Genomic DNA, 24738 nt, shown 5'->3' with positions numbered 1-24738 from the left:
GATTCAGTCGGACAAGAAAGAAACGACGCCCGGGTCAGACGGCCACAGAGACGGGCAAGTCGACTCTGATCATACGCCAACGACCAGCCGCCACATCAGAGATCTGGGGAAGAACAAGAGCCCATCAACAAGAAGACGTTATTCTGTGATATCGAGAGGGTTTGAAGCTCAAGAGTCCAAGATCGCCTCTTTGAGCACCAGAATAGCCAACCTGGAGGAGGAAGTTGGCCGGTTGAGCAGAGGCAAGAAGAGAAAGGCGATACCGAACCTCAATAAGAAATTTATCACGCTGGCAGAGGCTCTAGCAGCTGGTGACACTATTTCAGAGCCAAACGAAGCAATTGAAGGGGCGGATGTTGTTGAGGATGTGATTGAGGTGGGAGGGATAGAAGAGGATGAGAGGTCAAATTCAGGGAAAGAAGAATTAGGTGTCGAACGCACCCGCACAGGGTGTGAGGTTAAAAGACCCAGAAAATATTAAAATAGATTCAATTTTGATCTAAATTCTAGAGATAAACTTATTTTTACTATTTTTATTAAGTTTTTCGCATGAGGTTGAAAAAGTGCATTATGTATGGGGGAATCTTTTTTTCGCTGACCGGTAGGTGGGTATGACCGGCAGGTGGGTACTGCATGGTAATTGCCTTGCTCTCGCTAAGCCCATGAAAATCTTGCCTTGTTCTTTCCAGTCCAGTCATCGTTTTTCTCCCTTATCCTCGTAAATATTAGTATGTAGCAAGCCGACTTGAAGCCCAATCCCTCCAAGTGTTCAGTTTCCTATCTTCGGCGGCTGAAGCGAGCCTGCTGTTAGTTATTTGAGGCGTCAGAGATTGTAGTTAGTTAGTATTGATTTCTTGATGCTAGGTTAGTATCGCTTGGACCATGTCTGTTCCAGGCGGCCTGTAGCGATCGCGAACCTGATTGTGGCTCGTACTGCGTCCATGTTTGGCGTCCATTCCTGACCGTCTGATGCTGCCTTACCTCCCAGATGAAAAGAGAGATTGCCGCGTTTCTCATTCGTACACTGAAACATCTCTTTGCGTTGTGTCGTCCATGTCACGCATCGAAAGAGGAAATGCTCTACCGTTTCCTTTGCCCGCCTACATGGGCACTCATCCGTCGATGCTGCCCTGATCTGATATAGATAGCCGTTCAGTCGCGTCATTCCGGTTCTAAGCTGCGCCAGCACGCTGGCTTCCTTCGATGATAACTGGTCGTATAGCAGGCGGGTATGTTTACCGGGCAGAGCTGAGTCGACTTTCCTAGAATGTCTGCCAACTCCTTCTGGCAACTTCCTCTCGCTTCGCAAACCTGCCCTCGTTCGATTAAGAATTGTGGTCTTTGCTTTGATCATTCCTCTCCGTGGTGTCATGTACGGCTCCGTTGCGTAACGAGCTGACATCTTGGCTGTCTTCTGGATTTTGAGCTCGCTGTCGCGTGGTAGCCAGATGATATTGACTCTGTTGCCGTTTCCTCGTAGCTTCTCTACAGCATCATATATCTCTCGGATGTGCCCTTGGCCTGACTGCTGGCGTGGGTTACCTATAGCCTGGGCTGCAGATCTGTTACTCGTCAAGATCACAATAACTCGATACCTTATCTCTGGCAGACAGCCGAGGCCATGAGCAATCGCTGCTAGTTCGGCTGTGTAGGGGTTGTGCTCTTCCCTCGTACCCAGGGTGACCGAAAAGGTTTCACTGATCTTGCCGGCTCTTGCCACGGATATAGGGATTCTGATAGTTCCTCCCATGCCGACCAGATCATTTCTTGCGGAGCTGCTTGTCGCTATCCTGACCGCCCATCCTGCTTTGGCTAGCTCTTTGGTCTTGCTTTCTTCTTCCTCTCCTTGACTATTCAGTATGGCTTGTAGGCGTGCCTCCCACGGAGCGAGAGTGAATGGCTGAATGACTTCCATGGTATCCTTCGGTAACTCTCTGCATACATCCGCGATGCGCCTGAGTGGAGATATGAAGCGCCTGAAGGCTTTGATTCCTCGTAGGAGGTTCCGGACCGGGTTGGTCCGCGGCAGCGTGTGTATGTCTACCCATAACTTGCTTGCTCGTCTCCAGAACCTTTCTTGAATGGGCGCTATGTGGACTTCAGCTTCGGCCACTCCTATCGCCACGCTTGTAAAGGATCCTATGATTGCTTGTGCTCCTATCCTTTGTACTCGATGGATCGCATACGCCGATACTGTTTTGCACGCATGCATCCAGACGTTCGAGGCATAGTCTACCACAGGGGCTACCATGGCTGTAAAAAGCTGCCTCGTTGTCGAGGGAGCCATTCCTTTCAGCCGTTTCAGTTCCATCGCAGCTCCTAAACCCTTCGTTGCTGCCCTTGCGATGTGTTGCTTGTAGTGAAGCCGTGAGTCCATGATGACCCCCAGGATCTTGACCTGATCCTTCGGAAAGACTCTCTCACCCTTAATAGTAAATGGTTCTGAGTCTACTCTGCCTGTGTACCTGGTGAAATGTATGATCGCCGTTTTTTCCGCCTCAAATGTCGCACCGCTGCGTCTCTCCCAGTCAAGAGCTTTGTCAATGACCGCTTGAATCCCTCTCCGGTTACTCTGGGCTGTCGGTCCCGATACCCACGCCGTGTAGTCATCGACGAAGGCGATGGCACCACCATTTCTATCGATCTGCGTCTGCACTAGATCTGCGTTGAAAAATAGAAACAATATCGGTGACAAGGGCGACCCCTGCGGGAGTCCTGCTTGTGGTGGAGGTCGGCTTTCGGAACTTTGGCCATTAATTACAATGGTTGCAGTTCGCTCTGAACAAAAGGCATCGATCCAGCGCAAGAGACCCTCGGGGATCCCTCTCGCCTTCATCCGCTGCAGCAACCTCTCTTTGCACACGCCGTTGTATGCGCCTTTAACATCGAAACTAACAAGGCTCACAACGTGACGTGAGCGCCATGCTGAGAAGATGTGTTCTTGCAGGAGTACGAGGGCTTGCTCCGCTGATCGCTGCTTGCGCGCACCAAAGTGGTTGGTCGGAAGAAGTCCATGAGTCTCCACCGCGTGGGAGATTCTCTCAGCAACTACCGACTCTAACACCTTACCCAGCGTAGCGAGAAGCGAGATTGGTCTCTACGCTTTCGCAGTCGTGTAATCATCTTTACCTGGCTTCTTGAGTGGGATGATTCGAGCATGTCTCCACTGGTTTGGTATCACGCCTTCGTCCAGTGATGCTTGGAAGATGGCGAGGACGTCGTGTTTCACTGACGGCCAGACTTGCTTCCAGACGATCGCTGGTAGTCCATCTTCTCCTGGTGCCTTCCATGATTTTGTCGCCCACAGTTGACGTTCCACCTCCTCTAGAGTTAGATTTGGCATCCTTACTGGGGCTCTTTGTTGCCGTGGTCCTTCATCTTCGATGTTGTCTGGCAGTGGCGGAAAGAACTTGGCTAACAGTTCTTCGGCTTGTTCTTTATGGCTCGTTGTTGCTGTTCCGTCTGCTTTAACGAGCTGCGGTACAAGTATTGATTTGTATTTTCAGAGAAAATAACTAGTAGAGGCGCAGCGCGTCTACCTACATAGACCCTCTACCTTGCATCCCCTTGGATCCTGTTCCGCTCTTTGCGCGGGGCACTGCCGGTTCGCAAGTCAATACCAGTTTGCTCCTTAAGCCCACCTCCACAGCCAACCCAAAGTCCCATCCTCGATGGCCATCTTTAGGCTCCTGTCCTCTCGGTAGACTGACACGCGCGTCCGTCCTCTCGGGCCATATAGAAAGTGTCGTAACTGCAGCCCGCCCGCCCAGCCTTCCGTCGCTTCCATTATATGCCGCGCCCCGCAGATTGTCAATTCTGTTTCGCGCTACCTCGCAAGATCTCTCTTGCGAGGCCGACCGTGTCTCGCAGGAGTTTATCCACTTGCATCCTTTCTGTACCCAGAACAGCCGAGCAACGCAGTGTCGTCCCTCCTACTAACCAAGGTGCCTTGTCGTTCTCTGTGCAAGTTCAAGAATGCCGTTCCTTCTCGTTCGTTTTCGCTGTGACCATTCACGCTTCCTGCCGCTTATTCGGCGCGTCTTGGTGTCCTTACAACAGAGCAGCCCAGAAGCACCCCAAGGGTGTCCTCTTCCACGACCCATATGTTCATCGTTTGTAGGCTCGATTTCGCGGTCGTGTCTCGGGTGGTTTTTAAAGTTTTCCCTTGTTGCTTGTGGGGGGTAGGGCTCGTGAGCCCTATCGCGCCACCACCGCCCAAACCAGCGGACAAGTGCTGGTTGGTGATGACTCTTCTTAGCTCTGCGAATGCCCCGGGGGCAAAGGGCATTCCCAGGTTCCCAGCCGGCACCACGAGGAGGTGAGAGTCATTGCCGGCCTGCAAGTTTGAAGCTGTCATAGTGACTCGGTGACTAGTAGTAAGATCTGAATAATGATAGTGCTTTGATCAACAACGAGACTGTCTAGTAGTATGATATTACCCCCCTATAGCACTTTACGCGAAAGGACGTGTCGCGTTCTGTGGCAAACCCCTGACAAACCCCTGTTCTGATCAGCACTACTACTCCTGTATATAGGACAGCGTTAAATCAACTCTACACCCTGGCAATAATCAACTCTACTAGGTTTAAAGTGGGTCAATAAAATCAACTCTACTAGAGTTGATTTTGGACTGTAGTACTAGGGGCAACCCCGATGTATAACCATTTCCGAATTTGGAACTACCACTGGGAAATGCGCAATCTCAGGCTAAATGAATTTCAGAAGCTATATTTGTAGCTCCTGAGAGAGGACTGAGTATCATCTTTATATATAAGCAAACTGCAAGTAATATTCTCAGTCGGCGCATCGGCATCTTTACAATTTTGCCGTTTTTAATACCAACAGGAGGGTTGGTATTGTGAGACCCATGGGCGAGGATACCGAGTGAGCTAGGAAGCCACTAAAGTAGACCAAGACTGACATTCATAAAGTGAAGGGACTCAAAACCACCAAGAATGCAAACAGGTGCTTTAGTAAAGTATTTTATTAGGTTATAGTAAGGAAAGGTAGCCGGTTTCCAGGTGTCTGACGTTATAAGACAAATTTCATAATAGCGGCTGAATTATCTAAGTCGACCGATAGTGGCTTAAAGTTATATTATTAATCATTTACTTGCCTAATACAGCAGGCGAGCTGGAATTTAGTGCGGCTGAACTATTACCCCGGTCCGCTTTGTTACTTCCTATTAACTGCCTAGCAAAAGAAAAACACTAACTTCTATGACTGCATTATGTTATGTAAACTCAGGAGCACATGAGTAGTGGTAGTCTGTATTCTTTACTAATCAATTCTCTAACACTGTTTATATGCATTATCCGCCGACCGAGAGCACAAAGCTCGGATTCCGGAGCGGACGAGCGGTATAATGTTGCACCGCCTTCGCACGATTAACAAGCCTGCTGTCAGTTTGGGTGCATGTAATTCTGCTATATATTGTGCTTTCTTCTCAGCTGAGCGAAGTGGTTCAGATTCAGACTCGTAACACTTAAACTTCTTAACACCACATCCAAACGCAAACCCAAACGTCAATCAAAATGGCAAGAAAGATTATTACAATTGTGGGCGTGACCGGCACTCAAGTAAGCTACTAAGATTTCTCACCAGTGATCAGAGTACTAACAACTAGTAGGGTGCTTCTGTTGCCGATGTTTTCCTGAAGGAGGGAGGCTGGCATGTGCGGGGCATCACACGTGATCCAAGCAAGCCGTCGAGCCAAGAATGGGCTGATAAGGGCGTCGAGCTTATCGAAGGCAACATCAGTGACATTGCGACGTTGAAGTCGGCCTTTGCCGGATCAAACGTGATCTATGGCGTTACCGATTTCTGGGGCGTTGTGTATGACCCCAAAACACAAGCCCTGGCATCATCAACCGGCAAGACCGAGACCGAAATCGCCTACGAGGCCGAAAAGCAACAGGCTCGCAACATTGCAGACGCTGCATATGCTACAATTGAAACCTTGGATCGACTAGTCTTCTCAACTCTTTCGCATACGCGAAAGTGGAGTAACGGCAAGTATACCCACAACCTTCACTTCGATGCGAAGTGGGAGGGGGTGGAATACCTCAAGGCTACCTATCCGACACTAGACAAGAAGACCTCGTATCTGCAGGTTGGTCTATATGTGACTAACTGGAAGAAGGGCTTGCAAATGGCCCGGCCGAATAAGGTGAGCTTTGGCTTTAGGACTTGTACAGGTATCTGCTTTAAATAAAAGTGAAGCTAACGTATCGGTAGCAACCTGATGGCACTTTTAAGCTGAGTCTTCCCACAGATGGTGACGCGCCGGTCCCACTGGTCGAGCCGCGACAGGATACAGGTATGTATTCCATTCCATGTTTTCTTAGAGAATTTGAACCGCTAAGACTAGACGTGTAAGGCAAATTCGCCAAGGCTCTCGTTCAGGTTGAGCCGGGTAAGAACCTGCTGGGTTATGGCAGCTTAATTAGCTGGAACGAATTTGCAGCTCTGTGGGGAAAAGTCCATGGAGTGACTTGCCGCTATGAGCGTCTCGACCGAAAAGTCCTCGAAGCGGCCGTTCCTGGCTGCATCGGCGAGGAACTGGCAGACATGTTCGAGTACATCGGAGAATTTGGCTACGATGGTCGTGATCCAACCGTTGTTTATCCCGAAAATGTAAGTGCCCGCTATCTGAACCACAAACTCTTGCTTACAACTATAATAGCTTGGCATCGATGTTCCGGTCTACACGATGGAAGAGTATATCAAGGATGAAGAGTGGCCTGAGGTTTGATACGGTCGTCGCTCGATACCTGGGCATGGGGTCCTCAAACATGATGAAGCCGGCCTATCTACCTATTAGACCAAGATGAAACATCTGCGCCAAGGCCAATGTATCAGGAAGATAACCCGTCTCTATTAGACCTTGTAGAAATCCAGTAGTTCCAGGCACGATTTCCGTTAGGACTCAATGAATTCAAGCGAGGCCTTTATCACAACCCATTTGCCTTCCACTGTGACCAAGTCCTTGGTAATCATGTTATAGGCGTGATAGTTTTTACATCAACCGAGCTGCCTGTAGTTCTTTCTAAAAGCACTCCGCCTACAGAGTGTGTCATATGCTCTTTTTTCTATACTGTACAAAGTAACGCGCAGACTCCTTCTTCCTTCTTATCATCTTGGAAGAGCGTATACCTCTGTAATGAATGATGATACGCATCTTGTACTTGTCCGCATTCGACCTCGCAGAGCGCCTGAACTGTTGCGTGGACGGGTTGAGTGTGTGTCGGCTCCTTTCACTCACTATCGCCTGCGTCAAAAATAGGAAAGACATCCTCGCTAGCTTTAATGATACTAGACGATACATTACTTCCACCGTGACACATTCAAGACGGCGTTGTATGAAGGCATACTCTAGATCGTTTACGCGGACAATCCTATTGCATTCCCCGTGCGTTATAATTTCGGTTCCCGTGCTCGCTGCGTGTGTATATATATGCCTTTTGTCTACGGGGGTCATAAGGCTATAACAGTTCTCTAGGGGCTTTCTTGGATTATTCCAGAGAGTAAGACATACAGAGCCTTCAACAACTAAGAGCATAAATAGTATATGCAAAGTAGTAATTGGGACAACCAAAATTAAGCACAGCTCGACTACATAAGAATAAAAAATAACCCCTAGATTTGACCCGTTCCAATGTATCCTATGCTTGCTTAGACCTTCTTACGCTGGGCGAGCTCCTGGCCTCGCTTGTAAACGCTCGCCCGAGTCTTCTTGTCGTCCAAACCCGCTGCCTTGAGTAGGGTGTTATCGAAGACAGTCCTTGGTCCGAACGCATTCAGCAGCCATACGAGAAATGCATTAGTGCCCTTCCAGAGGAATGATTGTTTTCCATCGATGATTGCGCTAGCCACCTCACGAGCGAATTGCTCTGGCGGCATTGTCTTAGCTAGATGGGTCGTTGTTCTCTGTTTGACACCGTCCTCCGCGTCGCGGTAAATGCTTTCGGCTCCAAAATTGATATTGTCGGTCGCCATCAGTGGGGTAGACACTTCTCCCATATGGAGCGTCACAACCTTCAAGCCCAGAGGGTGAACCTCAAGTCTCAGAGTATCTGAGTAGGCCACTACAGCCGCCTTGGTCGCGTTATAAGCAGAGGAGAAGGGGCTCGGGAGTCGCGCCAGAACTGAGGCAACATTGACGATGGTCGGCGCGTAATTTGAAGAAACGGAGGCGAGGAGAAGAGGAGTAAAGGCCGTAACCACTTCCATCAGACCAAATACATTAGTGTCGAACAGGCTGCGGACGCGGGCAGGGTCGGCCTCGATGGCAGGTGCTTCGTACACTTGGGAACAGTTGTTAGTGAGCGACAGAGAGAAACCCGGCGAGAGTGGGCGACTTACAGGCACCGGCGTTATTGAACAGGATGTCCAGAGTGCCTCCTGTGCGAGTCGCTATTTCGGCCCTGAGACTTTCAATGCTTTCAGGTTTGGTCACATCGAGAGTAAGGGTCTCAATGCCCTTGGCAGTCAGGTTGCTGAGTGTCTTAAGCGAACGTGCGGTGGCAAAGACACGAAAACCTCTGGAAGCAAATTCTAAAGCCAGGGCATTGCCAGCGCCACCTTGGGAGCACCTAATGACCGAAGATTAGAAGTCAGGAGCTGCAGGGAAAGTGGGTTTGAGCGCGCACCCAGTGATTAGGATTGATCGTTTTGCTGAGTTAGACATGGTTGACAGAGTGGTTTAGTTGATAGGTAAGGCTGGAAGGTTTTTTTCTCAGTCCTTTTTCGCCTACATACACTGCCTTAAGTCGCTTTCTTCTATTCGAGGATCGGCAGTATTTTTCATGTTACCGTCCGCCACCCCCGAAAATCCGCACGGAGGCGGACCCGGACCTACTCTAAAATTAGAGTTCTGGTCTCGGCGAGATAGTTACTCCGCAGGCAACACATACTAGGCAGAAAAAGGTAGTTTTGGCGGAGGCTGAAGTCATAGGAATGTGATCAGCTTCTATGACGATTATTCAACAACACTGCAATACCACCCGCATTTGTCGATGCACACATAAAAACTTCGTCTTAGCAAATTGTATTGCCAAAATCCACATCTATTCATCTTGGTACGGCCCGTAAAAGAGGCCCAGCCCTGCCCCAGATTTTATGCTTCGTCAGAACAGAGCTTCTTCTTCTCATCGTCCCCTTTATTACCATCCTCGAATCTTTCACAATGTCAACCACATTCCGTAAAGTCGTCATCCCCAAGTACGGCGATGCATCAGTCCTTGAGATCGTCGAGGCCACCCTCCCTCAGCCTGCTGAAGGGGAGGTGCAAGTCGCCCCCACATATGCCGGGTTTTCTGGCGCCGACATCAACATGCGGCGTGGTGTCTACCCAAGCCAGGAGAAGCCACCGCTGACGCCCGGCTACTGTCTCGTCGGCACTGTGAAGACCAATGGCAGCGGGAGCTCCAAGTTTAAGGCCGGCGACACTGTCGCATGCCTGACCAAGTATGATGCTCAGACTCAGCTGGTCAACCTGCCAGAGAAGCACCTCATCTCCGTCCCCGAGGGTTCCGACTTGCAGCAGGTGACAGGCCTCATTCTTGACTGGTGCACCGCCTACGGCATGGTCCACCAAGTTGCCAAGGTGAAGAGCGGACAGACCGTTTTCATCCATGGCATCAGCGGCTCTGTTGGCTATGCCACCATGAAGCTCGTCCAGCTGCTGGGTGCGACGGTTTACGGTACAGCATCAGAGAGGAACCACGCCGCTGTCCGGGAGCAGGGCGGCATCCCCTTTGTATATACTGACAAGAACTGGATCAAGGCCATGAAGGACATGGGTGGCGTCGACGCCGTCTTTGATTCGATCGGCTTCGAGAGCTTCCATGAATCATACGACATCCTTAACAGCCACGGCATTGTCGTCGGCTTTGGCGCCAACAAGCACTCCCTTACCAACGAAGCCCCAGTCCCAGCTACATGGCCGACTGTCAAGTTCTTGCTGAAGGGCCAAATACCCTGGAGAGGGAAGAGAACCGCCTTCTTCCTCATCAGCCGAGACCAGCCGGACTACCAGCCCAACATGAAGACTCTTCTCGATCTGCTCAGCAAGCGCAAGATCACGGTGCCCATTCGCAAAATCTGGGATATGGATGACATTCAAGAAGCCCACCGTCAGTGGCACAGCGGTTCTGGAGTTGGCGCAGTCATCATTCGGATACCTGAGTTGAAGTAACTGAAGACATGCCATCTGTACCCGATCTTTGTTTAGTTTCTAACTTTTGCCTTTCTGTTATCATCTGGATCTAACTGGGGATCAACTCAAATCTGAGGTGCCAGAGAGCTGCCGCTCGAATCCAGGCAGACCATCTAATTACGACGAGCACACGTCAATCTCATGTACATAGACGACACCCATCAGCATATTCTGTCATAGACTAAGAACCCTATTGATTAATACCACTCAATTACATCAGTATCCTATGGCATATGATTACCCTTGAAATATATCATGTAAGGACTGTCCGTGTTCTAGGTGTCCGATCCAAAAACGGCTCAATCAAGTCCTCTGGAAGAGAGAAGTCCCCCAGTCGCTCATACAACACTTCATCCACCTCCTGCAACCACATGTCGCCAAAAGGAAAAGCTCTTTTTAAACTACTAGTAATATAGCTATACCAAGGAATGGACGTGTCGTTCAGGTCGTGTATTAGGGCTTCGATAATTTAGAATCACCAGGTCGGGTCCGTTGCGACCTGCCCTTACTTTAGTGGATTGAGTGACTTCTCACCCACTGTTGCAGTCTGCAGTAGACCAACGGGATCTGGCTCGGACTTGTTGAATGTTAGAGTCCGCGTCGCCCTCGTAAGGACGGATATGACGGGGTAATTACCTAGTAGGCAGAAAGTGGTGGCCAAGCGGCCCATACTGTTGATGCCGACGCTGCACGAGGCGACCTTCTAGCTGTACGATTCCCAGTGCTGATATTGGACTGCCGGTAGTGCCAACGGTTTAGCAGCGGTCGCCTATCAGAAGTAGCGTCGTCTGCTCCCGGCTTAACCTTTAACACGGCAATTACAGACTGCCAGCGACTCTCGAGGGTCATCTTGTAGGTATTTCGCAAGGTGGGTAAGGTCTATTTGGTAGCTAGTTAGACCGCGAGAGTCTTTCAAACGTGCCAAGCGTAGTGTGTAAAGAACAGCCAATGCCTAATATATTCGGATCTGTTTCCTGTTCCTCTTAAACTCTACTTATACTTGGGATCGGACATCCTTAACTTTCTGCGCCGCCTGATTAGTAATCAAGAAGTCTAGTCCTAGAATAAACATATCCACTAAAACGCCAGCTCTATCGGGCTGCTATCCCCTACAATTCTCGCCAACGGCTGTATTATCTAAATCAACCGATAGTGGCTTAATATCACATTATTAATCATGCATTCACTCTGCACAGCAGGCAAATGGGAATATGATGCAGCAGATATGTTCCTATACCGGTAACCACCTTCGGCTACGCGGGGGCAAGGAGTTGAGTCCAACGGAAAAGTGCTAGTCGTGCAAGTTTTCCAGTTAACAACATGCAGGAGCACCGAATTGGCAAGCTTATCCGTTTTGTAACTTGTTATCACGGACCAAGCGAAATAAAGACATATAAAGCCCCCACGTTCATAGAAAACAGTTGCTTCCGCATTTAGTAAATAGTGGCCTCGGATCCTATTTATCTTGCCTCTCGTGAGCCTTTTACTAAATACCTAGTTTTTTCTTCATAACTATATGTTTTTTATGGTATTATACTGGTGCATGTAATATTATTAGCAGGATATTAGTGGCTTAATATACAGTGGTTGCTAAGGATGCGGTAACTTGTCTCTTTATCCATTCTTGCCATTGCTTTGTTCAGTTGTCAGCAAGGCAGTATAAAAGCCCCTTTGTCCTGTACCTAAAAGCTTTACTACGAACAGTTGTTTTTCGAATTTGAGCTAGCAAGTAACAAGAGACGGAGCCAACCTAACTAATTCAATCTCTACCTACCAGATCATGGGTTTTCAGAAGCGACCTCCCTCATAACCCCCGTCTCAATATCAAGTGCATAACCCACAACCTGAGTTTCTGCCGGTAAAAACGACCATCTCCTGATTTCTTCTACGTCCTGACGAACGCTCTCATCCACTCCAACACTAAAGAATAATTAGTACGGCAAAGGTTCTAGGGTGGATACTACTCACTCTCTAAAGGTGCCAAACCACTTGTCTTTAATTGAAGCAGCGTGGGCAGGGGCTCTGTCACTAAGTTTCGACCGTATCTCCTCCTCGGTAGTAAACATTCCGCCGCAGTCTAAATTGTTCATCAGATAATTGCTCTCTTGCTTGATTTTTAACGTCAATGACTCATACCAGTGTGATGAACCACAACGATCAGGCCAATGGGAGCGATTGACCCCATAACTTCAAGGCTTCGGAAAGCATCAACAGCACGACCACCTGCGTTACGAATCACTAGGGCCTCTAGGTTGGCATTAGCGTGAAGAAAGTTCAGTAATGTAGCCAGGCTGTTTACCTCCGAACTTAAGGCCAAAGTAGTCACGGGGGTCGACTCGAGCATCCGAACAAGTTACTTCGGCTGTTAGATGGCGAGAATGATAAAGCTCTGGGGCAGCTAATACGAACGGATGCAGATGGTTCCTGACTTGGGGACGACGTTGACTAGATCCCGCATCAAAGGCGGCGCTTGGTGATTTTCCTGGGATTCCCTTGGGAAATGTTAGCTTTTGTAAAACAGATTTAGTCAAGCGTGACATGCTCATTCCGCTTAAGGAACTCCTTAAGCTTTAGACTGGTCATGGTGGATGTAAGGTCGCAGTAGGTTGCAAGACAGAAAACAACTTATCGCACTATCGCCCAGACACAGAGATTGATACAGAGCGTAGTGATGAAATAGAAATCAGGATTCCTCGAGTGGGTTATATAATTAGTTCCCTTGCTAGATGAAATCGCCCTCAATCACTTTACCTATTTATTAATCATTCGGTATGCCTAAAATCAAGTTCACTAAACATTTCTTCAGTGATTTTCATTCGGGGAGCCACCTACAGTTAGGATTCCAACGTGAGCGGAATTATTTTTAATCAGTAATAGCGTAATACAATTTCGGTTAGCTTAACTTTCAGGGTGGTCGGACAAATATCCCGGGGAGAATCTTCTTTGTAAACGTAATAAAGCCGTAGAGGCCGGCACGGGAGTAATAATTAGCCCGATAGCACTCCTTCTTGTTATCTCAGCCACGCAGTCAGTCTCTTCAACTACATCAAACGAGTTTTCAGTCTTATTGTAATACTAGAATGCGTTTACGATTGAATAATCAATCCCTAGCTGTATGTGACGCTCATATCGTCGGAATTTGGCGCATCGTCGACTCGGAAGTTTCCACGGCGATCCAGAGGACTTGAGGAGGAGTTACAGGCATTATCGGAATCCCCTCGCTATCTGCATAATAATGTGCATGTCCAAAAATTCATTTATTATCTTCGTCGCCACAAGAAGAAAGAGCATGATTCAAGAGAAATATGGCCGGGGAGTTGCACTTCAACAACTTCCAAAACGAGGGATACTAATGGAGATCATACGGTTTAAAAAAACGGAGGGATGATAAGGAAAGATGCCGCTTTTCGTCCATAACGGGAAAACTGAAGACTTCTTAATTGTACCGCGGCGAATTCTTTTATGGATTAAATAGAGAGTCAGCTTTATTAAACTCTATAGCGTTATCCGCAATCTCTATCATAAGATGGCTACAAGTGCAACTGCGGGACTACCGGGACTCAAACAGGCGTCTATCTTGAAAGCATAACAAGTAGTCTATACGCAAATGATAACAATACTGATTAGATAAATTCTTCCTCCATACGTAGCACTTTCACTTTCAAAACATTATTTTTTACCCAGGGTCTTGATTTGCCTTCCATACCAGGCCTAAGATTAAATGTTAGCACCTTATCGCGTTCAGGGGTCAGGGAACTGACCGTTTCATAGCCAGCACCAATGATATAGTTGCCAATCTTCTTCAGCAGCCAAGGGGTTGGAATAGAAACGGCAATGGCCCGTGCCTCATCGTCCTTCTTGCTCTTGTCCAGGAGCGTATTTGTCGGAACAGAGGGATCCAGCATTGCCGGCCGTGCGAGACCTACCACGTCCAGCGAACCGCTTGCCAAAGCACCCTCTATCACCTTGCGGCTGCGGAAACCGCCCGTGACGAGCAACGGCAGGCCAGGGAATTGGTCTCTGATAGCTGTCGCACAGTCAAGAAAGAAGGCTTCTCGGTTCTTCGTGCTTTCTTTTTTGGTGGCTGGGACTTTATTGGGGTCGACGATACCCTGTGGAGCTTGTGAGTAATGGAACCACTGACTGGGAGGAGGAACATACAAGTGGCTCCTCGTAACTTCCACCACTGATTTCTAGAAAATCGATCCCGGAGTCTGTGATTAAGCGGAGCTGCTCGAGGCACTCCTCCAGGGCTTGTGAAGACTGGTGATCGACTGAATTGAACTTGATACCAACTGTGAAGCTTGGGGGTACGGCCTTGCGGATTGCCTTGATAATGTCTACTACAATCTTTGCCCTCTTCTTAGCTGATCCTCCATACTCGTCGGTTCGCCGGTTAGTCTTGGGACTCAAGAACTGCGAGAGGAGGTATCCATGTGCCCCGTGAAGCTCTATGCCGTCGAATCCAGCATCAGCGACAAGAACTGCTGTCTTGACGAAGCGATCCTGAATGTCCAGAATCTCCGCAACCGTCATGGCTCTTGGCGTTCCAAACAGTAGACTGGAGATCACCCCCGCGAACACGCCTTTGCCGAGTCGCAAAGGGACAGCGCTAGGAGCGAGCGTCTTGTCGAAGAAACCTCGTGTGCCAGCGCCGAGTGGAGATTGCCGACCGGGATGGCTGATCTGGACGACAGTCGGAGTTCCGCCGCTTCTAGAGACGGATGCCCACTTCTTCCAGCTGTTTAGAATGCGGCCCCTGTCGATTGAATCATTGTTGGCAATATCTCCGGCTTGACCCAGGTGACGAGGATCAACTTGCACGTTCCCTTGATGCAGCAGTCAGTGATCAATGGTTCCATCGATTGCTCGTATGGAGCGAGGGATTACCTGTGATTATCAGTCCCCAACCGCCATTGGCCCAGGTCTTGTAGGCAGTATAGACTTGATTGGTTGGCAAAAGGTCCCCATCTGCTAGGTTCTCCGCCATGGCAGACTTGGCTAACCGGTTTGGCAGCGTCAAGCCATTTTTCAGCGTTATTGGTTGCTCTATGTGGGAAGTCATGGTGTATAATTGGCCAGTAACTTGACGTAGATGATGTAGCTCTATAGTTGACGCATGGTATTAAATGAATGCCTTGATGCTACGAATTGCTGCGCATGAAAAACTTATAAGTGAAATATTTTGCCTCTTACGCCATGGAGCTGTGTCCGGCCTGATGTTAGACCGAATGCAATTTTACGACATGGCGTCGGTGCAACTTGGGTCCGTCCCGCGCCTCGGCCGTGTTATTTGTGATTATTTAATCAATCCGGCGCCATCTTCTCCATTCCTGTAGATTAGCACTACGGGGTTCATGCTTGATGGCTTAATAATCCCGATGGTCATCAAGGGACTGGAAGTTGTGTTGGTTGACGCAATCACTGCACTGCCTTTGCCAAAATCCGCTGTCCGCCGCACCGAGGCCATCTTTTCGAAATTACCTCATAAACCCTGTCCGATTGCCATCGGCTGTTTCATCATCAACGAGGAAGCCTAACCAGATCGAAAATCAGCAGGGCTGTAATATTATGAAATGTGATCAAGGCATCATGAATGTCCCGAAGGCGCTCCCTAGGGCTTATCCAGACGTTTGTCAGAACCATATCGATCCTACCTCCACATTTAGAACTGTAGTACTGGGGTGCGAGATCCCCAATAGAATAGCCACCCAAAAAGATCGTGACTGACACGCAATATCTCGTAGAGAGGATGCTTCAAGCCCTGAAGCAATCAATGCAGAAATGTCCCGATACGCGAATGCGGTAAACGGGGCGGAATGTCCCCCGGAATTTCAATGTTAAAAAGACGGGAAAGTGGCGCTATTATTGCCTGTCAGTTGAACTTGTTTATTTCGTGGTAATGTAGCTGGTAATCACGATCGACATTTGGTACCTGTTCACGCTAAATCCTGGGTGGAACATGAACTGCTGGTTCGCGCGGCTGATCGATTCAGCGAGGTTTCAAACGACTGGCCCGATTATTGTACGTTTCGAAAAGGCAAACTCAAATAACGACGTTATCCTGCAGCTTCGGTCTATTGGGAGATGAGGTTCTATAATGGTATAAGAGATGGTTTGTTCGGAATTCGGGCTTAAGTGTAGGTGACTCAGAATCAACATTGTTTTCATGGACTTCTCGAGGCCGTCCACTCTGTCAACATGCTCCGGTTCATCTTCTTCAACTTCTTGTTCTTCCTTTTTCTTTTTCTTTTTCTTTTTTAACCTTCAACGCCCTTCCCAAGCCAAAGCATGGCAATAGAAGGCAGCGGTATCGTCCCGCCGTCCCGTCAAATATTTCCGTGCCAACTTATGCCCTGAGCAAGACGCATTGGTCTGCGACAGCTATCTCCTTCGCTTAAATTTTCCATTTCCACAGACTCTACCGTTTCTACTTCAACCACTTTAGTATGCCTTTCGACTGACTCTAGCATCTTTACTCATTCTAAAGTCTTCACATCTTCCGACTCTTTGACGACAATTTCTGCTGGCAAACTCACCCAAATTACCTCCGAACAGTCTACCTCCGAATCGACTTCAATCGCGCTGACCGAAAATACCTCTCCCCCAATCATGACTTCAGAGCTCTAGGCTATTTCCCCTTCAATCTCCGCTGGAATCGCGACCACTAGTGAAACTTCGACCACTTCGGCTGCCTCTACTCAAGGCGTTCTTCCAACTGTTTACACTGCGAACCCAAACATTGGCCCTGGTGGACAAATACACAACGAATCAAAGCATTTCCGAGTCTATGGCACCATTCCGGTCAATGTGAACAGGACTCATGACCTGCTGGAGGGCGAATACGATTGTTTGTCAATACATGGGGCTGGCGATCACCGGCCTTGTCCAACTACGTTGAAGGCGACAAGGGTCCTTGGTGAAAGGCCAATCTTTATTATTTCAGAGATCATGAGAGCTCGGCGGGTGTTCAGCAGACCCGCACCAAACATGGCTCTGCTTATCTAGGTGCTGTCACCAAATGACTTGATTCCGGTGTCAAGGATCATGGTTTTGGCCACGCACTTTTATAGACCTTAGTGGGAAACCGTTGCGAACTGGGTCTCAAACATCTAATATCTGTGCACCGGCTCGGGAAAAGGCGAACAGATCGGCTGCTGCAAGTATCATCGAAGTTAAGAAGCTTATCGGAGACTCGATTCGAGTCGTCATTGGCGGTTCTCCCAGTACTGGTAACTACAATCAAGCCTGGCCTTTTCTCGCCTGTCTCGTCAACAACCCTGATGATGTCCCTGGATTGGGAACACCTGTGGTGCGTGAGTTTATGGTTCAATTCAAGATAGTAACGAGACACCTCTCCATATTCTTGCACGGGTGGCGAGTACCAAGATCGGAAGAATTATCGACTCATACTGGGCCCGCATGGCCTTTGTCGATATTGGACACGCTCCCGCTCAGAATGTGTTCCAGCAATAGCGCCGTAGCATCAACTAAAGAAACAGGGCTCTCCAGTAATACAGCACCCATAAGGTCCTGCCTGATCTCCAGCCGCGATACATGCACTGCAACATCGCGCCGTTGACCACGTCAGGCGCTACCATAGCCCACGTCGATATAAGCATGCAGAGGAGGCCGAGTTTGCCGCAAAGTTTGCTGTCTGGGCCCATTTCATAGTTCAGCTTGGTGATGAGGTGTATTGCTGCGATGGTATTGGAATCTATTTCGTTGACATGAAGAGTGGTCGCAGCTGAGTTTGCGTATACCCTCTTGAATAGAAGATTCCGGCTTTCGTTCGTACTATTCGCTCATTCGTACACATTGATCTCGCACGCTTTTAAATAAACGTTGAATCCATTATTACTTCAAGCAATAAATTCTAACTGGGTCGAGACAAAATATAGATAGTGCAATGCACACCTATAACTCCAATTTGACCTACCGGAATGACCCTCAACTTTAGGCATACAGAAGAGGGAGGACATCGGGGAGATTGAGCTCCAGATCCACAACAGACGCGTTCCGAGACAACGCAGCAGAGCGCTCTCCAATTTCCTGCACCAAAGGATCCTGTTGTTGCTTGAAGAAATCCCTCGCATCTGCAATAACATGTTCAAGCGATGGCGATGCTCGGTGAACAGTCCTTTTAGCACCAGCAAGAGCTGATAGGGGGAACAAGGCCAGTCTCTGCGCGAGCTTATCGACATAGTCGTACAGCTCGCGTGACGTGTCAAAGGCCTTATTGATCCAACCAATCTCGGCAGCGTCGACTGCATCGATGTCATTGGAGCTAAGGATGTATTCCATAGCCCGTCCTCTACCAATCAAGTTCGTAAGAAACTGACTACCTCCTCCTCCGGGAAACAAGCCGCTGCCGACCTCAGGTTGACCAAATGCGGTGTCTAGCTTGGTGGCGAATCGCATGTCCAAGGCAACGAGGAACTCATTTCCAGCGCCTCGTGCTCGGCCCTCGACTACGCCGATGGTGACTTGCGACAGCCTCGATACGTTATACATCAAAGTGGCGAATGATTCGACGAACTCAGCTGGGTTCCGTTAGAGCTCGTTCATTTTCAGGACGTCGTATGGGTCAGAGAACTTACGCTTGGCTAGAGCAGGGAGAGTGAGGTCGAGATGGGCGACAAAGAACCTCGGCACGTCGCTATTGAAGATGACAACCTTGGTCTCATTATCATATTGGAGTCGAGAGACCAAGTCAGTCAGGTCATTTTGAGTATCCTCGTTCCAAAGATTGACAGGCGAAGACGGATTGTGGAGCGTGACGGTGAGAATACTGTCGTTCTGGGCGGATTTTAGACCCGTATATTGGGGAAGATCTAACGAAAGGGCAGATGAAGCCATGGAAATGGCTATGGCCAAGCTCAAAGGACGAAGGGGAAACATGTTTTGGGAGAAGGTGGATTGGCTATGGTGGAGGTCTGAATGAGATGGACAACCCTCACTGCGGTTATCCCGCCGTTATTTTATACATAGTAGGAGCGAGAAACACACTGGCCTTCCACATAACCTCTTCTCAGGTCGTTATTGATGCTTAGAAAGCAAACTGGTTTTCTGATGACAAATGGGACATGGCCAGTTGAATGCGTATACGCGTACCTTAATTAATTCTCGGACTATGGAAAACCTCTATCCGAGTCCATGTAGTCAGGATTCAAGCTTGTGAATGGTATCGCAGCTGGTGTTGGCTGTACTGTCGTAAAAGCCCTTCGTGTCTGGATATTTTCGGATTAGTAAACACACCCCGGGCGAATAAATTGCGCCTTCTGCCGACGGAGTTGGAATTTTCGCAACCAGGCTAAAACGGCGCTATAAGTAGCTTGCGGAAAGTATAATTTTGTGCTCCGCAGCCAAATTCCTGGTTGGTCAGCATATTTCGAAGAGGCAATTTTAATATAGATATTTTAACCTCGGTTTGACATCATTGCGAGCTTTAAGGACGACCATTAATTAATTCATCCTGGTTTTCACCAGCACTTCCCATTTCTCTATTTGCAGCTACTCGATACCCAGCCCAGCCACTAAGCCATTTGCGTTTATTTTTTCTGTCTTAAACACTCTCCATCTCATAGCCTCTAGACACTATCTCCACTATGTCGTTTAACCCCAAGGACGATATCCCAGATCTGACAGGGAAAGTCATCATCGTCACCGGCGGCAGTAGTGGGCTCGGCAAGGAGAGTGCCCTCCAGCTCGCAAAACACAACCCCGCCGCCATCTTCATCACAGCCAGAACGGAAAAGCGTGGTAATGCGGCCATCAAGGAGATACAGGATGCCGTGCCTAACTTCAAGGGCCAGATCAAGTTTCTGGAGTTGGATCTGTCGTCCTTTGTGTCCATTAAGAAAGGAGCCAGCATTTTTCTTGGCCAGTCTGATCGACTCGACATCTTGATGAACAACGCCGGTCTGATGTCCGCCCCTGCCGGTCTTACAGCTGACGGCTATGAAATCCAGTTTGGTTCCAATTATATGGGACCGGCCCTGTTCACCAAGCTTCTTCTCCGGACTATCGTCAAAACGGCCGAACAATACGGGGGAGATGCTCGAGTTATTAACTTGAGCTCTGAGCTCTTCAAACAGGCGCCAAAGGAAGGGATACTTCTTTCTCGCGTCAAAACCCCCCTCGAAGACATTTCCAGCTTGGCTCGCTATGGTCAATCCAAGCTCGCTGATTACTACCACACTCGTTCCCTGAGCAAGTTCTATCCAACTGTCAAGTTTGTTGCGATCCACCCAGGAGTTGTCAATACGGGCCTGCTTGATGATTTCCGGAAAAGACGGCCTTGGCTCGGTGGATTGATCAGTGTGATTGGGTCCATTTTCCTCATGGATGTACACGCTGGCGCAAAGGCCCAACTATGGGCGAGCACAGCCAAGTCACAGAGTGTCAGGAGCGGTCGTTTTTATAACCACAAGCTCAAGGACTATAAGGACGCGGTTTTGGATAATGAGAAGGCTGTTGAAGAGTTGTGGGACTGGACTGAGAAGGAGTTTGCGAGCAAGGGGTTTGAATGAACGCGGAATAGCTTTCTGACATACATAATGCGGTAATTATTTCTTTTATAAGCGTAATCCAAGATAACTAGTAGATATATAGTAGATAATAAGATAGTAATTGCCACTTAAGTATCTTTAACTCTTAAGCGTTTCTACTCTGGCGGGTATACTTTGACCCTTTAGAAGACTGTGGTATAAGGTGAAATTGAAACAAAAAGCGTTATAAAGCATTATAGCCTTGTTACCTGAAATAAAAAAGTAACAGATAGCCTTGGGGAGCGAGAGAGGTTAGGAGGGCGTATAATACTTATATAAGTATAGAAATAAGTAATAAGATATAATATGTGACGGTTGTGGTTTCCAAGGGATAAACTAGTCCGTTCTAGGTTTATGTTGGCAGATAACGTAGGGCGTGATGCTGAGCGTTGCGAAGTGTCACGCCTCTTAATGATTAAGTAATGCGTATCAGGCTTATTGATGTAAAGAAGTGTTATTGATAGCTGGTGGGCTAAGTTCTATGAAAGTGCTAATGAATGTGGTCTATATACTGAGTGCAGTCATGGTTTAAAGAATGTAGTCGCTGGTGATTCTTAGAGTTACTGGTGGTTCTGAGAATCACTGGTGTTTCTGTTTTATTCCTGGTGACCCAGTCTTGGCGGTCACGCATGGAATCCCTTAGTGCGTGGTGACCATGTTTGATTGGTGAAAGTTGTGGGGTACGTGTGACGTAACCGCTAGGATCGTAACATAATATACTAGGGTTAACTTATCTCTTCAAGCGGCACAAGACTGCAATCAGGTCACTGGTCCCACTTTGCTTACTAACAACGCTAGTACCTGCGGGGTACGTGAAGTTCTCGTCAGACAGCTTCTTCATTCAATGCACCCAAAATCATCAAAATCCTCATACAAATTAACCCTAACAAGTCTCAATTAAAACAATGAGCTCCCAAAAGATACAAGATAGCATAGATGATCACAGCTTTAATAGCCCGCCTTTGAGGGCAGCTAATGACTCCACCGGCGTGCCTAATTTTCCGCCCGAAGAGGGCCGCCGTGGTGATTTTCAACCTTTCAAGCTAGAATATCGTGATTTCAAGATCAACCCTCTGCCCCAAGAACCACTTGAATTATTCCAGCTTTTCGTACCTATTTCCCTTGTACAGTCATGGATCGAATACACCAACAGCTGGGTCGCTCACCTGCTCGAAAACGCCGTTATTGATAACTGGAATACGCCCCTTTCCAAACAGTCACGCATTCTCAAGTGGGAAGGCATCTCCACCGCAACAGCCTATTTATGGCTTGGGGTCCTTATTTACCTAGGAATTCATAGGAAAATATCGATAAAGGACCATTGGAAGGCCCCTAGCCTAGGAGATCAGCGCCCTCTTCACTCAATCATCAAGTTCATGCCTTTACAGAAGTTCGAGCTGATCACGAGGTATTTCCGCACTTTTGACTACACCAAGCTCGATGTGAGGGATGAGAGTGATCTTCCAAAGACCTTCCAAGCGGCTGAAGAGTGGTCTAATCATATACAAAGGGTGTCTATTGAGCTCTACCTCCCAGGGACTAATCTGACTGTAGATGAGTGTATGGTCCCTTTTAAAGGCAGATCAAAAGAGACAACGGTTGTCAAGAATAAGCCTACGCCGGTAGGGTTCAAAGTCTGGGTTATTGCGCAACAGGGCTTCTTTCTGCAGTGGCTTTGGCATGTGAAGGCATCACCATATAAGGCTGTTATAGTCGAGCTACCTATACCAATGCCGTACGGTAAGAAGGGAAAGCTGCGGACCGAGATCCCTCTCAGCAATACACAGAGCGTCGTGGTTCACCTATTAAAACGGCTGTCAACGCAGACACATCACGTCTTTACAGATAACCTCTTCTCCTCACCGCAGCTCTTCCGCCTTCTTCGGCAGCTTGGCCACGGTGCCACAGGCACGGCACGACCTAACTGCGGCATCACCACGGATATGAAGCATATAAAAGAGACCGGAAAGGCTCCTGACGGCACAGCTTTGGAGTATAACGAGGTAATCTTGATCCCGACACAAGATAAACAGGTACGGATAACTTTACCTGTAGCTCCCTTACTAATCTGTCCCTTTCTATTCTTCCTAGGTCATCCAAATCGCTTGGAAAGATAGCAGCATTGTGCTCTTTCTTTCAACTGTGCTCGGCGGAGCCCCTCACGAGCGCATACCAAAAAAGAGGAAATTGTCCGCCAAAAGAGGCACAAAGGCCGAGTCACAACGCCTGCAGCAGGTCTTCAATGGAGATAGCTTCAAGATGATCCCTATTCCTACTGTTGCCGCTCAGTATAACGATAAAATGAATCACGTTGACCGCGGTGATCAGATAAGGTCCTATACAACATATGAGCATCGGTTCCGCCGTGGTCCTTGGCAGGCATTGCTTTGGTCTTTCCTCCTTGAAGTCGCACTTGCGAATAGCTTCATTTTACAGAAGAAAACACGGCAGCCTCGTTGGAAGCCCTTTAGCACGCTCAAAGCTTGGAAAGAGTGCATTTATAACGCCATTTTCAACAGATACGCAAGTGAAGGTCTCACAAGGAAGAAATGCCGTACAGGGAAGGAGGAAGACACTAAGGATATAGAAGCACGGCAGAATCACCTACAAAGAGATATCAATCATGTCTATAGGGGCATAAATTCCGACTGCCTAGCTTGCAAAGGCTGCCGGCAAGGGCAGCCTCGACCCTTCAAAAAAGGAGGTTATCTACAGCCGATATCAGGAAATGAACGAAGGGTGCAGACCCGATACGGTTGCAAAGTATGTGAGGTAGCTATTTGTAACTCGGCTGACTGCTGGTACTTCTATCACACGCAAATTTAGGTGCGTGCAAATGTACTTCAAGTAGCGCTCATTTTGATAGGACCTACACCCCTGTTGTGACCCCGCTGCAGTCTTGTGCCGCCTGAAGAGATAACTTAGTTTAAGTTTATTTATATTAGCTAGGTAATATAAGAATAAGAGAAAAGGAATATATATATATAAATTATACTTAAGTCAATTTAATATATTTTAAATAAAATAAACTTATAAACAAGAATATAAATTAAAAGACTTATTAATCCCTTTGAGTGTCATAAGCCTACACTTGCGTACCGGACAGGGGGATCTAGCCAACCAGAGGACATCAAATAAAAGGTACATTCAGCCCCACCTAATTTATGCGGTGATAGAAGTCCCAACAATGCCCGGATCTACATAGGGCTACTTTGCACTCCTGACAGCCGTACCGTGACTGAACCCCTTTGCCCCTATTCCCATTATTTGTATTAGCTTATAAGGGCTGCGGCTGACCCTCTCCAACCCGTATTCCTTTACAAGCTTTTCAAGGCGAGGGATTTTTATTTCGGACCCAATTATGCAGTGTTACAGGCGTAAATTCGTCTCCAGTACGAAATCTCTGCCTTGACTGACTGTCAGGTTGATACTTAGCAATGAGGCTATCCACAATGTGTTGCCGCCAGTCAGCTTTTGACTTCATAGACTTCCACTGTGGCTGCCCTTTAAGCTGTAAAATGAAGCTATTGATCAGGGCTATTTCTAGCAGGAAGTCCCAAGCTAGGGCCTTCCAGCTGCCCCTACGGACACGGCGGTCAGGGCTCCAATAGGCTCGCCTTTGGTCACCTTGGTCCACAACATTCATCTGTTCATTATAGATAGCAGCAATTGACGGGATAGAAATAACCTTCACAGGCTCGGCACCAAAAAAACGCTTGATTGGCCGTGCTAACGGCTGGTCTGTTGTCGGTCTCTTCCTCTTGCGGTCAACACGTTCAACGCCTGTGAAAACTGTAGATAAAAATAATACAAGAGCGTTGTCTTTCCAAATGATCTGATTAACCTGACCAAAGACAAATTAGTAAGGGAAATCATAGAGATCTTGTCTTTCTAACTGACCAAGTTATCCTTCATAGGGACTGCCGTAAGGTAGTTGAACTCAAGGTCAGCGGCTGCTGTGTTGTCAAC

At 48.1% G+C, this 24738-nt stretch overlaps 7 protein-coding genes across 7 annotated transcripts; 3 read left to right on the top strand and 4 right to left on the bottom strand.

Annotated features, from left to right (window-relative positions):
• Positions 1–5442: 5442 nt before the first annotated feature.
• Positions 5443–6942, top strand: FOBCDRAFT_262705 (uncharacterized protein). The gene is made up of 5 exons (XM_059611308.1): positions 5443–5579; positions 5630–6169; positions 6238–6319; positions 6380–6636; positions 6686–6942. The coding sequence occupies exons 1-5, from the start codon at positions 5535–5537 to the stop codon at positions 6752–6754; spliced, it is 993 nt and encodes a 330-aa protein (XP_059465402.1). The 5' UTR covers positions 5443–5534; the 3' UTR covers positions 6755–6942.
• A 474-nt stretch (positions 6943–7416) lies between these two features.
• On the bottom strand, positions 7417–8735 carry FOBCDRAFT_251840 (uncharacterized protein; the record flags this gene model as incomplete). The annotated part of the gene is made up of 4 exons (XM_054705855.2): positions 8652–8735; positions 8365–8594; positions 7689–8306; positions 7417–7436 (listed from the first exon to the last, which is right to left on the bottom strand). Exons 1-4 carry the CDS (start codon positions 8687–8689, stop codon positions 7417–7419), a joined length of 906 nt encoding a protein of 301 aa, XP_054561830.2. The 5' UTR covers positions 8690–8735.
• Positions 8736–9044: 309 nt separating this feature from the next.
• FOBCDRAFT_164940 (chaperonin 10-like protein) lies at positions 9045–10274 on the top strand. Its single transcript, XM_054705854.2, has one exon. It carries the CDS (start codon positions 9188–9190, stop codon positions 10196–10198), a length of 1011 nt encoding a protein of 336 aa, XP_054561829.1. The 5' UTR covers positions 9045–9187; the 3' UTR covers positions 10199–10274.
• Positions 10275–11997: 1723 nt separating this feature from the next.
• On the bottom strand, positions 11998–12802 carry FOBCDRAFT_139530 (carbonic anhydrase; the record flags this gene model as incomplete). The annotated part of the gene is made up of 5 exons (XM_059608050.1): positions 11998–12139; positions 12188–12296; positions 12356–12466; positions 12519–12726; positions 12758–12802. 5 exons carry the CDS (start codon positions 12800–12802, stop codon positions 11998–12000), a joined length of 615 nt encoding a protein of 204 aa, XP_059467576.1.
• A 1086-nt stretch (positions 12803–13888) lies between these two features.
• On the bottom strand, positions 13889–15345 carry FOBCDRAFT_186501 (uncharacterized protein; the record flags this gene model as incomplete). The annotated part of the gene is made up of 4 exons (XM_054705853.2): positions 15110–15345; positions 14381–15048; positions 13981–14331; positions 13889–13930 (listed from the first exon to the last, which is right to left on the bottom strand). The coding sequence occupies exons 1-4, from the start codon at positions 15282–15284 to the stop codon at positions 13889–13891; spliced, it is 1236 nt and encodes a 411-aa protein (XP_054561828.1). The 5' UTR covers positions 15285–15345.
• Positions 15346–18081: 2736 nt separating this feature from the next.
• Positions 18082–19120, bottom strand: FOBCDRAFT_140586 (ClpP/crotonase-like domain-containing protein; the record flags this gene model as incomplete). The annotated part of the gene is given in 3 exon segments (XM_059608095.1): positions 18082–18261; positions 18278–18716; positions 18867–19120. The coding sequence occupies 3 exon segments, from the start codon at positions 19118–19120 to the stop codon at positions 18082–18084; spliced, it is 873 nt and encodes a 290-aa protein (XP_059465401.1).
• Positions 19121–19807: 687 nt separating this feature from the next.
• FOBCDRAFT_321422 (uncharacterized protein) lies at positions 19808–20751 on the top strand (the record flags this gene model as incomplete). Its single annotated transcript, XM_054705851.2, has 1 exon — positions 19808–20751. The coding sequence occupies exon 1, from the start codon at positions 19828–19830 to the stop codon at positions 20749–20751; it is 924 nt and encodes a 307-aa protein (XP_054561826.1). The 5' UTR covers positions 19808–19827.
• Positions 20752–24738: the final 3987 nt, after the last annotated feature.

The sequence above is a fragment of the Fusarium oxysporum genome, chromosome VII (assembly GCF_013085055.1).
Source record: "Fusarium oxysporum Fo47 chromosome VII, complete sequence".
Lineage (NCBI taxonomy): Eukaryota > Fungi > Ascomycota > Sordariomycetes > Hypocreales > Nectriaceae > Fusarium > Fusarium oxysporum.
Note: the sequence above shows the minus strand (reverse complement) of the source record. Positions and strands in the feature narration are given on the sequence as shown.

Excerpts from the sequence above, each read along its gene's own strand:
- FOBCDRAFT_262705 (XM_059611308.1), top strand. The coding sequence starts at position 5,535 with ATGGCAAGAAAGATTATTACAATTGTGGGCGTGACCGGCACTCAA. Across the intron at positions 6,320-6,379 it reads CGAGCCGCGACAGGATACAG|GCAAATTCGCCAAGGCTCTC; the intron begins GTATGTATTCCA and ends TAGACGTGTAAG. Across the intron at positions 6,637-6,685 it reads CCGTTGTTTATCCCGAAAAT|CTTGGCATCGATGTTCCGGT; the intron begins GTAAGTGCCCGC and ends CAACTATAATAG.
- FOBCDRAFT_164940 (XM_054705854.2), top strand. The coding sequence starts at position 9,188 with ATGTCAACCACATTCCGTAAAGTCGTCATCCCCAAGTACGGCGATGCA.